Source organism: Lepisma saccharinum, chromosome 22 (assembly GCF_977018435.1).
Source record: "Lepisma saccharinum chromosome 22, izLepSacc3.1, whole genome shotgun sequence".
NCBI classification, from domain to species: Eukaryota; Metazoa; Arthropoda; class Insecta; order Zygentoma; family Lepismatidae; genus Lepisma; species Lepisma saccharinum.
In genome coordinates, this window is record NC_139250.1 from 19,047,005 (window position 1) to 19,064,248 (window position 17,244).

The following is a 17,244-nucleotide window of genomic DNA, read 5'->3' on the forward strand; positions in this document are numbered from 1 at the left end:
AAAAAGAGGATTAGCATTGTCTGGTAAGAACCAAGTACAGGGTGGCTCTACTCTATGACCTACTAAAATTCAAGCATGCTTCTAGGTTTTGAGGACAAATTTTGCACAGATTCGAGGTGGAAAATATTTCTTACTAAAATTTATTTTGTACTAATATTTTCCACAACATATTTATGAATAGTTCCGTGTACATCTTACTAAGCATATGAATAATTTAGGGTACCGAGAAGACACTGAAAGCTTACAATTAACATAGAAGTAAATGATGATTGACAACTATGTCACTTTCCTTGACACCCAAAATTAAACAATCACTCATTTTCCTGATTTGCCTAAAATTAACAAGGAAATCACACTCTACTTTGAAATTTATACTTTATCAATTACCAATGATATATAAAAGTAATAAATAGCTCATAAAGGGAGGAACATATAGAAATGGTTCCAAGTTCCAGTGAAGGCACATTGCACAGGGGTACAAATTCCTCTTTAAACTGTATTCAGTATGTAATGAATATGCATCTTTACATCCCTATTCCTGCCGAAACCACAGTGCATGCCATATAGCGATGATTTCCCCCACATACCTCGACAACGTAACTCTTGACTTTGAAATCCCTTAACAAATAATTCAAAGGTAGTGAAACTAATTTACTTTTGTCACGGATGACAGTCAAAAGTTTTGCCACACGTTTTAGCTCTTCTTACCAGTCAGCAGCCAGCCTTTCTTTGGGTTTCGTCACTGTATCCCCCAGCTACATGTATATGAGGGTGGGATGAAGACAGGAAGGTTAAAAATAGAAAGTGACTGGACTGAATCTTTTGCAACCCTCAAAAACTGCTCAAGGAAACAAGGGCAAAATGTTCACCTTTGCCACCATCTCCGAGTCCTGTTTAAAGAGGAAGGGGGAGGCAAGTGGCAAAATGCTTGGCAACTCCTATATTGGTGTATACTACACCCCAAGATATATGGCTAAGGTTTTCCCTGTGTTTGGGGAAACAAGAATATTTAAAGTCGTCTAGGAGTACGGGTCCAGTCCTCAGCATACACTGGGCTTGAAACAAACATTGCAATCCATTAACAAATAATTCAAAGGTAGTAAATATAATTTCCTTTTGTCATTATTATTTTGCTGCAACCACAGTGAATTATTTTCTTGTAGTTTACGGTTATTACAAGCATAAGAAAACAGTTTTTCTTTGTGACGTTTCAGGAGAACACACACTACCTTCATCAGACATTTATTTATATTTTGACTAAAGATACAGTTATAACAATGGTTAGCAATTTTTTAAACAAAAAGAATCCCTTATATAATGGATGTTGTCAATGTTCCATTGTTGTAATATAGCAATCTAACTGTGAAAAGAAGCAGTCTGTTTTATTTTTATTTCAGATAAAAAATTTTGATCACATTATTTCTTATTTAAAATTATGAATCCCAAATATCATCAGGTAATTCAAATGATGATGAAAGAAAACAATGATGACTTTGAATTACCTGATGATATTTGAGATTCATAATTTTAAATAAGAAATAATGTGATCAAAAATTTTTATCTGAAATAAAAATAAAACAGACTGCTTCTTTTCAGTTAGATTGCTATATTACAACAATGTAACATTGACAACATCCATTATATAACGGATTCTTTTTGTTTAAAAAATTGCTAACCATTGTTATAACTGTATCTTTAGTCAAAATATAAATAAATGTCTGTTGAAGGGAGCGTGTGTTCTCCTGAAACGTCACAACGAAAAACTGTTTTCTTATGCTTGTAATAACCGTAAACTACAAGAAAATAATTCTACAATGCAAGCAATGTGTACATACAAGAAAAACCACAGTGAAGCAGACAATTCACATCTTTCTCACCTCTTTAATTTGGTTTCTTTCAAGTTCTTGTAACTTTTTTTAATGAAAAGTATAAAAAAAATAAGACATACTTACGATCTAAAGTGTTTAAATTGAGATGTAATGGATCGGCATGGTAACCACTATCATGATGTGCTGATCCAGATCTTGGTCCTGAAATGAACTGAGGCCTAACTCCTGTTCCAATCAACTGCGCTAGTTCCAGCTGTGAGATACACTTCAAGATATCCAGCCAAGAGCTTCCGAGGTAGTTACCTGGAGAGAAAAAACAGGACAAATTTAAAATTATTGCACATCCAAGTACATTACGCCACATGCATTACAGCGATCATTCTACTCTGTTGCAGTTTCAAGGCTTCCACTTTTCTCTTTCCTGACAATGCCCAACAAATGATTACTAGAAACCAGATTTTACCTGAAATGCATATTTTGTTTCTGGGAAGGGATTTGCAAGCTTTGAATAAAAAATTCATTTAAGGGTACAACCATCACCACATGCAAATTCTATTGTGGCTAAGATTACCTATTTCAAATGTATGTGCTTACTTCAATTAATACTGCCTGTTAAGTGCCTAAAATGCTTTTTTAAGAAAACAGAGTAATGTATCAAGTGTGAAAAGTGTGTTTTGGTGCCCTTAAGTTCCAGTTTTCCAACAGGCTGATTTACAGGTATAAATATGAATAGCTTATATGTTTAAGAGCAAATGAACCAATTTTAGAAATATGTAGAAATTGCTAAATTGAAATGTATTCTAATAACTTGTTATGAAGTTGAGAGGATTTTATATACATTAGGGATGGGTCGATATGAAATTTTGGCCGATACCGATAAAGTACCGATATAAAATTTACCGATACCGATAACCGATATTCTACCGATCCGATATAAAATTAGAAATGGTCCTTAAAGAACCTGAAAGGTTCATTGACCTCCTTAATAAATGTGCGTTTCAAGGTGACTGCAGTGAAAAAGAAATTGCATATTTAGACATTACTTTTTTAGAAAGTATGCATGGAGATTATCCATAAAAATTACAAGAAAATGGAAGAATTTTGCTCTAAATTATCAGATATTTATCGATGTATCAGATTGGGAAAATAATCGGTAATTTTACCGATAAACTGATACACCGATATGCCCATATCGGCCGATATCGATAGAGTACCGATTAATCGGTCCCATCCCTAATATACATTATTAAAACATTACTTTTCCAGAAAACAAATAAGGACGAAGACGAAAAAAATATAATGTGCAGAGTAGCTTGGAACAACTGTTGATGTTCACTACATCTGTTCTTATATTTCAGAAGCTTGTAACCTTAATTAATGTATGTAATAAGATGACTATTTTCATATTTCGGAATTTACTTTACAAAACAAGGGTATATGAATAACAACTTTATATTCATAAAAGTAGTAACAAAATGGAAGATTTTTTTGCACAAAGTTAGAGGCTAATTATACATATAAGTAACCACCAAGGTCTCAGACTGAACACACATGTTCTCGGTGAGTGCCACCTAATCTTCTCTTATTCTTATTGCCGCAATTAGCTATGCGAAAAGCTATGCTAAATAACAAGTGCAAATATAAATACTAATACAAAGCATTTAAACTATGAAATATGTACACTAATAACATACCATCAGTGTGGGCGACAGTTATGAGTGTCTTGATTGTGTCAATGTTCTTGGCCTTCATTTCAGTGATAGGAGAATTCGCAGTTAACAAAGTGAATCTGGCTAATGCCTGGACATACGCATCTCGTTCCAACTGCAAAGAAAAAAACAGACATGTTATATTATCTTATAATCAGTTGCAAAGGATACAACAGAAGAATCAAAACAAAACAATTAATTCTGAGCACTACTATACGGAAGTGATGAAATGCTAACACATTGGTTATTACTTTAACTTTGCTGTGTCACAATGAAAATTTCACTTGTGCAAAATCACTTTCAGAAAATTATTGAGCTAGCATGATACATTACTGCAGTCAGGGAAAATATATTTCTTTGTAACAAAGGATCCTAAATACAGCATTAACAATTTTTATATCAGAATGTACTAACAAGAGATAATGATAACCTAACATCATAAATAAGGCCCAGGACTTTATGTTACAACATATTTTTCATTTGGCTTCGGATTTAATATTGGGGCGAGATCTTACATATCTGATGAAAATCAGCCAAAATAGACAAACTTGACAAAGCATATGTTGACATATTTCACCAATTTCGCATTTTTACAACATACGTATTTCTTCAATTTTGTTGTAATAAGACATATTTCTGTATAATTCGTAATTCTCTTGCACATAATCGGTTATTTCATAATTTTTTTCTTCGTAGCTTTAGCATAACGGATAGTTCATATTGTCGATGGCAGGATATGGAAATTACGGAGTAAGAAAGGTGCCGTCTTTTCTTAGTACAGAACAATAATACCCCACTTTTTTTTATCCTGCCCACAATTGATAGCCATGCAAACATTATTGAGGAAAAATGATATCTCTCATCGTTGCACGGGAAGTAAATAAGTTTCTTTCTCATTTCTTTGCCTTTTTTGCTTTTCACAAAAATCAGTCAAAAGTAAAAATAATGTTCGGTACATTACAGCCCCTACTCTACTCTATCGGGTATGGGAGAAATTCGAGAGTACTGTTGTGCATATTTTTGGCTTGACTGGAAATATTTATGCATTTTTCTGACATATTTGTAATTTTTCATGACATATTTTCCAATTCATATGACATAATTACATACATATTTTACAGTTTTATAGGACATAAAGTCCCGGGCCCTAGTAATTACTTTAACTTTGCTGTGTCACTTTCACTTGTGCAAAATCACTCTCAGAAAATTACTGAGCTGCAGTCAGGGAAAATATATTTATTTCTTTGTAACAAAGGATTCTAAATACAGCAATAACAATTTTCATATCAGAATGTACTAACAAGAGATAATGATAACCTAACATCATAACATAAAATTACATGCGGTGCGTATCAAATTCCAGCCTGAGCATGGATGTTCTTTGTGAGTGTCCCTTCATCAGTTTCATCATGTCATCACTCATCCTCATATTTGCAATTATCAGAAAAGCGATGTAAAGTAAACCAAATCAATCATTCAATTACATGTAAAGTGACTATCAATTTTTTATACAACCTCCTAAAACATGTCTGATTTTCAAAAATGTCTTATTTCGTTTGATAGATTGTTATATTTACTGGGTAGTCTGTGGAAGAGGAAAGGTTGGTGAGGCAAAATCTAGGTTTCTGAAAAGAAAAAAGATGAATGCTTCGGGTGGTGTGAGATGGTACTTGAAAGTGCCTGGAGTACTGGAGTAGGGGCCACTTCTGATATTGCCACAGACGTCAAGAGGAATATTTAGTATTTTCAGAAGGATGGGCTTTTGTAAATGGAATATAATGAAGAATGATGTTTAAGAAGAAATTTAGAATGCGTAACAATCCCTAAGATTGTATGTTTATTTTATTAAGTCTCTCTGAACGCTTCATGTTGACCAGGGCATTCACTTGTTTTTCTCAGCTGTCTCAAGCCTCTTAGGCATGTTTACAATGCGTTGTGTTGTGCCATGCAAACCTCCTGAGCTTTCAGGAACAGGTAACACTTCTGGTTTTGGTGTCAGCGGTTTGCATGGTAGCAATTATATTAAAAACACGATTCGGCGATTCGGCATCGAGGAAGAGCTCGATGGCCAGGGAATATAGAGGTGAGACAAGCTGGGAAGGGACGGGACTTTGGGAATTGAGTTGGTAGAGAGAGGAGGTCAGCAAGACAGGAGGTCGATAGTGGAAGCACGCTTTGGTCAGCATAAGAGAGAAGCTTACAGAGGACTTCGCTATTTTCATTCAGCTAAAGACTTCAGTTAGACAGGTAATTATCCTACACCCAGCCATGATACAGGTTCAACGGTTCACAAAACACAACGAGTTACCATTGTCTTTTCAGTAGTTTAATTCCTTTGTGTAATTTGTACCTTTCGCATGCCAAGCAATAACTCGTCATGTCTATGACGAGTGGTCTCATCAAGAGGATGAATGATGAGTAGTTTACATCACCCCATCAGTTAACTGGTTTACCTGCTAGATACTCTTAAGATCCCACGAACTTTAAGGTTCGTTACGAATGGAGTTAGATTTGCAAACTAACTGCAATGTGTAAGATGGAAAAAGAGAACAAAATAATACATAAATATCCACTAAAAATCTTTCTACTTTTGCTATTCCCGTAACCAGAGACAGATGAGTTTAGGTCTAATAAAGAAAAGGCATGGAGTTGCATTACCTTCTCCAACTTCACAACAAAGACACTGAACTACTGGAAGATATTTCACTGTGCCATCCTTTAGCTGTGCTGTTTATCTTTGAAGTCCTCACCCATGTTTATTTTCCAAGATTAGATATCTTACAGCACATAATCTTGAGCACTGATTACTTAACACAAATAATAAAATAATCCTTAGGCAATGGTTTTGTGACCATATTTAATAATTCCCTGAATGTTAGTTAAAATGGTTCTTTATTAGCATTCAGTGTTCATTGGACATTACCAATTGTCTAGTGCCTCTTACCACTTACACATACTAAAATTACATTTCCAGACAGTCTCTCTTCTCTTGTCTTCAGGCGGACAGTTGTAAACTTCAAACTCAGGAAGTTGCAATATCTTCGAATATACAATCTATGGAATACAATTATGTCCCTTACTCTTGTTCAGTTAACTTGCTGGCAGAATTAGAAGTCCCCAATGTTGTTGTTGTTGAATTCTAAATTTAAGTCCTCTTTATGCACAGATAGGCTAATCGGGACTGGACCTACAGTTGAAAGTGGGGTCCAAACCACTATGTGCCATGACCGGTATTGAACCCGGGACCCCTTGATTACAAGGCGACAATGTTATCACCAGTCCATCGAGGCCTCGCCAATGGCAGGTCCAGTTTCCATTAATTTATCTGGATAAAGTGAACTTACTGCCAGAATTAACAACAAAAGCATTTTACTCATATAGTAACTCATTTAATATGTTACATAATAAAGAATTTTACTTACCGTCATGTGAAAGATGCACGCAATCCTTATTGCACAGCGAATTCCATCAAGGCACAAAGATGCTATCTCAGGGTCATCACAGTCTTGCAATCCAACACTAAAAGCTGCCAGAAAGGGTGTCCATGCCATCTGAAAGCACACATACCACACAATAAGAATATATATTGATATCAAGTTCCATTACAGTTCTTTTTCACAAATGGAGTAAGCCACTATCTTTAAAATTTAATATAACAGAAAACATCCAGAGACTTTGTTAAAACAATGATGACTTTGAATTACCTGATGATATTTGGGATTCATAATTTTAAATAAAAAAAATAATTTGATCAAATTTTTTTTTTATCTGAAATAAAAATAAAACAGACTGCTTCTTTTCACAGTTAAGTTGTTATATTACAACAACTTAACATTGACAACATCCATTATATAACGGATTCTTTTTGTTTAAAAAATTGATAACCATTGTTATAACTGTATCTTTAGTCAAAATTAAAATAAATGTCTGATGGAGCGTGTGTTCTCCTGAAACGTCACAACGAAAAACTGTTTTCTTATGCTTGTAATAACCGTAAACTACAGGAAAATAATTCTACAATTCAAGCAATGCGTACAAACAAGAAAAACTTCATTACAAAGTTTACTACAAAGTAGCTTTTGTATCCAAGTGTCTAACAACATTACACAGGCTCCTGTTTTCTGAATAGTTAGCACTCATTTGTGTTTGGTAAGAGTGGTTTTATGTTTAATTCTCACAAGAAGCATAAAAATTTTGGTACATACCTGCACCATGAACAACCGTAAAAATTAATGAATTAGTCACCTCTGGTGCATAAAGTTAGTTAAGAACATAGACAAGATTCTAAGAACTTTTCATAAAAGCTGTTGCATTTGGAGTTTCGAGTAGTTCAAATTACTGCATTATCCATAAACTGCTTGGGACACATTATATATGATTAACATTTTTCGAAAATTCATTTTTTTGATACTTGAAAAGAGATAATCCATGTTTCCAATCGTACTTCCATTCATCTTCAAAATAATATTATTAATACAAACTTTTAATAAGATCACACACAAAAAACAAACACAAAAAAATGCTGGTTGTACCCAAGAAGGTAATATATAACACATACTACATTCCAATAATTAAATACGGAGCAGAGACTTGGACAACGAGAGAGAGAGAGACAAAACAAAGATGCAGGCAGTGAAGATAAAATGTTTAAGGAATATATTGGGGAAGAATAGATGGGATAGAATAAGGAATGAGGAGATCTGACAGACAGTGGGGGTGGTGAAGCTTCAGGACAGAATCGATCAGGCACAGATGAGAAGGTTTGGACACATGAAGAGGATGGATGCAGAAAAGGATCAGTAAGAGCTTACCATGCACAAGGAGTGGGAATAAGGCCAAGGGGGAGACCAAGATTTCAGTGGAAAGAGCAGATAGTGAGGGGTGTTAGGAGAAAAAGACAAGATTGGAACACTGTGGAAAGAGAGGAGTGGTGGAAGACCAGGAAAAAAATGGAGAGGCTTGACTTCTATGCCAACCCAGCCAGAGGCAAGAACGGCAAAGGATTTAAACTTAGATTGTATAAAAAAAATACACCACAGACTACTTCCTTCTATTACTGTTTACATGATTGTTGTATTTATTTTTAATTGCGAATTTAGAAAACTCAGCAAAAATGCGTACCTTAAACATAGGTCTCACATGCTCTAGATGCTTGGCAGAGGTAAATGGAGCTTGCACATGGCTCACTGATTCCATCAAATTCTTTGCTGCTGTTGATATGACTTCCATTTCCAAGTTCCACAAAAAACGGCGTTTCTTTTCACTTGAAATTACTGAAAATTAATATATGAAAACATGTGTATTAAAATATTGCTACTTAAACTAGTTATCAACATAAATGTGAAATATTAAACATACAAAGTAAACTATATTCTATCAAAAAGTTATGTTCTTCGTGTAATGCACTAAACGCTACATTATCCTAACTTTAAGAGATGGATGATATATTCCTAGAGGCACATATTTTTGGTAAATAAAAAAGCAAAATTTCGGTACAAAAACTGAGTCAATTTCGGGTTCAAAAGCGGTAAATAATATAAAATATCGGTGTTATAGCGGTGAAAAAATGGATGAAAAGTGGTATATAAAAATATATATTGGTTTTAAAATTGTGAATATAATCCTAAATTTGATTTAAAAACTACATTTATTCCACAGAATTAACATTTCACTTCTAGTAGCACATTTATGTAGTTATCAGAGTATTAAGTTTATTTCTGTGTAAAGCAGTCCATTTTTGCTTCTCCAATATTAACAGCAGAATTAATCAATTTTCCGGGAATTGCATAACTCTCAGGATAATTCAGACCTCAGAAGGTGTCGCGTTGGTGAATAAATCCTGAATTTCGTGTTTAAGAGTTAATTTCGCTTTTTGCAGTTCATTTCGCATTATTTCGTGACAAAATATGGTCACAAAATGCATCTCACACCTTTCAAAAAAATAAAAAATTAACACTACAATGTGTTTTTTCAAATTTCGTTTTTTCGTCAAAAACGAAATATGCATGCCCCTATATATTCCCATTATTAAATTTTAAAAAAAATATCAAATGGATATATTTTATTCAAACTGGCAGTGTGTAATCTAACAGAATGCGATAACATCTTACAATATGAACAAAAAGCAAGCACAAGCAATTTACAGGCAATATGTTTCCCAGTAAAAATTAGCAACCTATGGAACTGCCTTACGCACTTCAACTAAAATTACATTAAAAGCACCAAAGCATTTACCCATAATACACACAAGCACAAAATAGTTTGCCTGCTTGCAAAGGAAATAACAGTGTACAACATCACATCTGGTAATATTGAGCAGAGCAATGCAATTAGATTTCAATATCCAGTGTAGCTGTAACTGTAGGGTGGCACAGAAAGTTCGACACTCAAAATATGCAATATAGCTTCCTTTTATATCAAAAATGATTATAATTTTACATACAAATTCTCTGAAATTACAATATATTAAGGGCTCATCAATTAACTTGAAACTTCATAAGCAGAGGCCGCACATATTTTTGTTAAACAAAAAAGCAAAATTTCAGTACAAAAACAGTCAATTTCGGGTTCAAAGGAGGTAAATAAAATAAAATTTCCATGTTATAGCGGTCAATAATCGGATCAAAAGTGGTATATAAAATAAATGTTTTTAAAATTGTGAATATAACCATAAACTTGATTTAAAAACTGCAGTTATTACACAAAATAAACATATCCCTTCTAATAGCACATTTATGTATTTACCAGAGTATTAAGTTTATTCCTGTATAAAGGATTCTAATCTTGCTTTTCAAACATTTACAGCAGAATTAATCAATTTTCTGAGAATTGCATAACTCGCAGGATAATTCTGACTTCAGAGAGTGTCACGTCCGTAAATAAACTCCTAAATTTTGTGTTTAAGAGTATATTTCGCAGTTCATTTCACATCATTTCGTGACAAAACAGAGGAGAAAAATGCACCTCACACCTTTCAAAAACATGAAAATTAACATTATAATGTGCTATTTCACATTTCGTGATTTCGTCAAAAATGAAACATGCAGTTCAGTTAGTGAGCTGAGATGTGTGAAAAGAGTTTCAAAGGTCAGATGCTTCCTTTGCAAAGTTGAGTTCATGATATGAGTAACACACACAACACCACAGAGAATTATACTGGCTGTGACCCCAAGTGACAAAGCTTTATTATTATGTGGAACACATGCTGACATCTGAATGCCTTCTGAATACAACTTACGCCCCTACATACAGTGAAACCTCGAATTTAACGTTTTTCAGGGGATCAAGCTGAAAAAACTTAAAATGCGAGAAAATGTAAACTCAAGGTAAATTTCTTAACTTTTTACTATGTTGGGACCATCAAAATTGAATGTATAATGCGTAGAGGCACATATTTTTGGTAAATAAAAAAGCAAAATTTTCGTACAAAAACAGTCGATTTCGGGTTCAAAAGCGGTAAATAAAATGACATTTCGGTGTTATAGCGGTGAATAATCACATCAAAAGTGCTATATAAAATGACATTTTGGTTTTAAAATTGTCAATATAATCCTAAATTTGATGTAAAAACCGTGCTTATTACACAAAATAAACTTATCCCTTCTAATAGCACATTTATGTAGTTACCAGAATATTAAGTTTATTCCTGTATAAAGGGGTCCATTTTTGCTTCACAAATATTTACAGCAGAATTAATCAATTTTCCGTGAATTGCAAAACTCACAGGATACTTCAGAATTCTGAAAGTGTCACGTTAGTATATAAACGGTAAATTTCGTGTTTAAGCGTATATTTTGCAGTTCATTTCGCATTATTTCGTGACAAACAGGGTAAAAAATGCACCTCGCACTTTTCAGAAACATGAAAATGAACATTACAGCATGTTATTTCATAGTTTTTCTTGTATGTACGCATTGCTTGCATTATAGAATTATTTTCCTGTAGTTTACGGTTATTACAAGCATAAGAAAACAGTTTTTCTTTGTGTCGTTTCAGCAGAACACACGCTCCTTTCATCAGACATTTATTTTCATTTTAACTAAAGATACAGTTATAATAATGTCTGATGAAAGGAGCGTGTGTTCTCCTGAAACGTCACAAAGATAAACTGTTTTCTTATGCTTGTAATAACCGTAAACTACAGGAAAATAATGTTATTTCATATTTCGTGTTTTCGTCAGAAACGAAATTTGCATGCCTCTAATAATGCGGGAAAATGTAAAATCCGGAACGTAAAATCGCGGTTCTATTGTATACGCTCATATTTCAGAGGCACATTTTCTCTTAGATTTTGATACTTCTTGTACTTACATGGGTACCTGGGGGAAACCCTGGGGGGTAAAGGTGGTCAGGGGCGTGATGCTGATCACATCACCCCCACTCACGACCGGATCAAGAAAGTGTGGGGCGTTACCCCCACACCCCCTATACGCCTTCAGGGCATGGTGCTATGCACAGGGGAACACCTTACCTTACCTTACCTTACCTTGTACTTCCATAATATTGACAGATTTATAGAAAAAACTTTCAAAAACTCAACCAAAGAACATGCATGGGGTTAACAGCAGTCAAAACAGTCCTGCATGGCAATTTTGTTAATGATGGATCAAACATCACACCTTCACCAGTGTTTAAAAATTAAAAGAACTGTTAAGATATGTATGAACACTGCTAGCATTTCAATGAGATAATATGTGTAATAATGACAAATGACGCACACTTAATCCACTTCTTAAACGTACCAACAATTTGCACATCACCCTGAATATTACAATAATTATACAACACATGCAATATTTTAGAGAAAATATTATCTTTTATACAAAGTAAAACATATGACATCATTTCACTAAGTAAAGAAGACCAGTTTTGGCACGTATTTACCGTTTTCCTCTAGCTTTCAACACATCATGTGGTTTCATCAAGAGATAAGACAAGAATGAGTTTAGAACATAGGGAGGTAATTTCTTACGTGAAGTTTCGGACACATATTGGAATTGTGTGTTTACTCACTATTTATATTTAAAATAATATATAACACTTACGTGAGTGAGTATCGTTAAAAAGCCCTATATACAACGTTTCGCGGAGCAAAATACTTCATGTTAAAAAGCAATCTAGGATTGGATAAAAAGGGTTAGATTAAAAGCGTAAAATGAAGGTGGAAGAGTTTGCATTGGAAGGAACATGACGCATGTCTGCATTTGTCATCTTTCAGCCGTTTGGGTGGTATGGGAATTACCAAGGCATTTATAGTTTTAAAGTCATGTAATTTTATGCTTTTAATCTAATCCTTTTTATCCAATCCTAGATTGCTTTTTAACATGGCGAAGTATTTTATGTGGTGATAACAGTTACCTGAAGAAGCGGAGCGTAGCTCTGTGAAACGTCGTATATAGGACTTTTTAACAATACTTACTCACGTAAGTGTTTATATATATATATTATTTTAAAGAGGTTTCGTATTTCTGCATTGCACAATTTATTGTTATTTCAGATTCATTTCGAAGGCTCACTGCTGTTGGGTTAAAAAAAGGTTAAAATGGTAAATGACCAGTCAGTTGCCAGCCAGAGATGGAGCCCTGCATTGTCTTTTACTATTTTAAATTTTTTCAACCCAACTTACCTCCCCATGTGCACAATTTAATGGTTATATCCGATTCATTTTGAAAACTCTCTGTCTTCATTCACTAAGGTTACGGCGTCTGGAGCGGAGATGGTATCGCATCGCTGCTTTGTTAGTTCCCAGGTGGTGGTAGTTGCAAATGCAAAGTGAATGAAGACAGAGTCTTCGAAATTAATCGGAAATAACCATTAAATTGTGCAACATGGAAATACGAAATTTCACTTAAGTAATTCTCAAACCACGTTTACAGCATCCATATTGAATTACCTCCCAATGTTATAACTCTGACTATTCTTGTTAAAGGAAAACAGTAAGTACATGCCAAAACAGGACTTCACTACTTGTATTATTTTTTATGCCCAAATTGAAACTCTAAACAAACTAGAAAATTTGCAGAGACATGCATTCAACATTCAGACGCACCACACAAAGACACAAATTTTAAGCTCACACTGTTTCCCAGGCTTGTTAACGGTTCCCTTCATTTTGATTTCATTGCCAGCTATCGCGTCATATATTTGAGAAAGATAGTCTTCCGGTAGGTCCTTGCTATCGTTTATACCTCGATTCATTTTTATATACTGTTCTTTTGTCATCTTACACTTCACCTGCGGGCTATGTAGGTCAGTCGTTAACATGATGATGGAATATGCCAACACGTACGCCGTGTCTGCACTGGCAAACAACCCATTGCTGTAAATGAAAACAAAACATTTGTAGAATGTGCAGTAAGGTAATACATATTCACCATGGGGATGGAATTGATTAATGGGTACTCTATTTGTATTGGCCGATACATGCCTAGTGGTGAAATTGCTGATAATTATAGTGATCTAATATTTATATAAATAGCATACAGCTTAGTGTTATTTTTGGTTATTATTTTCATGAATATGAAATTAGAATCCACATAAACGGGTCTCTTAAATTAAATGTTTCAATACATTGCTTAATTTTCAAAGAAAAACCTGAGCCGTATAGCCACATACTTATGGTAAATAAAATAAGATTTTGATACAAACTGGGCACATATTGGGATCAAAAGTGGTACAAACATGGTGAATATAACCCTGAATTTCATTTAGAAACTACACTTCATACACAATAAATAGCACATTTATGTAGTTATCCGAGTTTTAAGTTTATTCCTGTGCAAAGGAGTTCATTTTTGCTTCTAAAATATTTACACCAGAACTAATCAATTTTGCAGTTCATTTTGCATCATTTCGTGACAAAACAAATAAGAAAATGTATTTTCACCTTTCAAAAACATGAATTGAGTAGTGGAAAATGTGGGAAGAAACCAGAATTGAAACATTGGAGTGGAAGCAGAACAGAGGATGAAGATTCACAACCAAGCAAAAGTGAGGGGAAACACACACACAACAACAATTATTTACAGTAAAGACAGTTTTCTATTATAAATTTGGATATATCTAAAATGTTACTACATTTTTCTTATCTATTTAATAGAAAAATAAATATATTTTTATTCCCGCTGACTGCGAATGAAATTTAACTTGTACATGGAGATATTATAGGCATGCACTTTTCAAATGTGCAGTGATGCACAAAAAAAATGTAGAATGGAAACTACTTATCAAAGACCATTAAAGTCTTTTTTCTTTCCGGGAAAGCCACTGTTGGGAAAACAAAACATTTTAACCATTTTTTCCAAGCACAGTAAGTAGATGAAGAAAAAATTGAAATCCAAAAATATATTTATTCAGTGATTCAGTCTAATTGCAAACATAGACTCTCTAGGACAAACAGTTCTCATTCAATGATGTTTTTTGTACACATCATACTTGAAAAGCGCATGCTTTTAAATTAAAATAAATTTGTAGAGGTTTTCTCGGGCAATCAGCCAGGTGATTTCCGGAAAGGCTTCCGAGCTTTCGAGAGCTAACATCACTCTCATCTTCAGGGAATGAAGTGCAGAGATAAGTCAGGGTGACGTTATATGTATTTGGTGTGGGTGTGGGTGTGGTGTGGGTCCGGTGTAGGTGGCGTTTCTCCGACGTCCGTGCTCCCAGTCGACTATCACTAACCAGGCTGGGTCCAGTTTGAGTCCCGTGCCTTGAAATTTATTGGGAAAAAAAAAAAAACAGCTTCCAACCATCTACACTACAATATTTGTATTGTAGTGAGTGCTACTTTTTACACACTGGAGGTAATTTTATCTACCTACAACCATGTTTAAGTATAAAGAGAGAGAGAGAGGAAAGGGGTAACATACTTGGGGTTACACTCGCAGTAACGTCCAGCAAACTTTTCCATCAGCCTGTCGATCTTCTGTGCTTCGCCAGGCAATCTGAAACCTTCCAGAAATGTCCGTAAGCCAGAAACGAAGTCACGCCCACTGAAATCCATCTGATCCACATATGCATACATGATCTATAAATAATTTAAATGAATACATTAAAACACAAATACACTTTTGAGTATAATAGTATAACATGTTTTTCATGCACTATATGCAAAAATCTAAAAATCACACGTGTTATGCCCCTCCGACCTGGGATAACGACAATAATAATTACTTACAATTTCTCCGATTTTTGCTATATCCTATCTTTTCTCAGTGGTCATGATGATACCTCTTTCACATCCTTCTTTATTGGTATTTTTTCTTCCCAGAATCAAACACAGGCTGACGCAAATTTTTACAAATTTTGTAATAACAAAATTGAATAGTGTATGACAATATTGCATGAATTTAACATATTAAAGAATAATTTGAAACCAAAATAAAAAAAAATTAAAAAATCGCTACTGTGTAAAGCTATGGCTTGCTGTGGTGAACAATAGATGGCTCTGCACTTATGAGTATTATCTTATCAATTTTTTTTATTGTTTCTGAATATTTTACTGTGGTAGAAATATGTTAATATAGTGATCATTTTTACAGAATTTGTGCTTTTCATTAAAATTGAGAAGATGACCACACGTAAGAAGATGACTTAGGGATGTGCCGAAGCCGATTAGAGATGTATGAAAATCGGCAGAAATTGACATATCGGTATCGGAATCGGCAAAAATCCGATATTTAAACCGGTACAGATTATACTAGAGTTTTACCTTCTAATAAGTTTTATATATTAGTTTTGTAAGATTTATTGAAAATTAGGTTATGATTCATCATTATTGTAGAGTTTTTGTAATAAAATTATTGCAAACTCTCATTCAGAGGATCAACCTAACTCAAAATCGGAAATAAAACAGTACATTGCTGAACCAGGATCTGCTGTTGTATTGGAAATTCAAAACTGAGTATTCAAACCTGAAGCAAGTGCTGAGAAAATACTTGGGCATACCTGCTGCATCAGTATTCAGTGATTGAGTGTTCAGTGTTGCTGGACAGATTTGCGATAAGAGAAGAAGTAGGTTACTTCCTGAAGTGCTTCCAAATCTTGTGTTTCTGAAGTTGAACCTGGCAGCAGTAAATTTCCAACATTAAGAACAGGAATTCATTTTGCATTTCAAAGAGCTGCTTGTGTACTAATGTTAAATCTCTTGAGAATCCATGTTCTTCTTAAAGGTTCACATAACCACCTTTTGTAGATGCAAATGTACATTCGCATCTCTTGAGAATATATATGTATATACATATGATATGCAATAGAAATGTACATAGCAAATTTATTTTTGTCATGCTGAAAATAACATCCCATTTCTGTTTAATAACCTTATGTATCAGAATCGGTTAAATATCGGCATCGGTATCGGTTCCAAAAATTATCAACAAGTACATCGGCATCAGTGAATTTTCAGCTTCGTCACATCCCTAAGATAACTAAATTTAATTTATAATTGCCATAAAGAAAATGTATGTAATTGCCTTTTACTGAAGTATACGAAAGCCAATCCTTTCTTGCCAAATGACTCTCATATAGAGATAATTTCTATGATATAGATACGAGGGTTAAGTCATACGTCATGGCAACTATTTTTTTTCTCGCAAACAGAAGACAACATGAAAAATCTAAGATATACATTTGAAAGTGTCAGCAGATAAGTCTGGATTCAGGAGACTCTCGTAGGGAAGAGGCAGAACACAGGACATTGGACAACAGTGTTT

The 17,244-nt window shown here is 34.2% G+C and overlaps 1 protein-coding gene across 2 annotated transcripts in view; it reads right to left on the reverse strand.

The window, feature by feature from the left end:
- Positions 1-17,244, reverse strand: part of Sec71 (ADP ribosylation factor guanine nucleotide exchange factor Sec71) — a 115,262-nt gene that overhangs the window by 41,011 nt on the left and 57,007 nt on the right. For both annotated transcript variants that reach the window (XM_083143739.1, XM_083143740.1), the window contains exons 13-18: positions 15,403-15,560; positions 13,615-13,856; positions 8,660-8,811; positions 6,961-7,089; positions 3,524-3,653; positions 1,953-2,132 (exon numbers count right to left, since the gene is read on the reverse strand). In XM_083143739.1, coding sequence (XP_082999865.1) covers positions 1,953-2,132; positions 3,524-3,653; positions 6,961-7,089; positions 8,660-8,811; positions 13,615-13,856; positions 15,403-15,560 — 991 coding nt within the window. The remainder of the gene's footprint in view (positions 1-1,952; positions 2,133-3,523; positions 3,654-6,960; positions 7,090-8,659; positions 8,812-13,614; positions 13,857-15,402; positions 15,561-17,244) is intronic.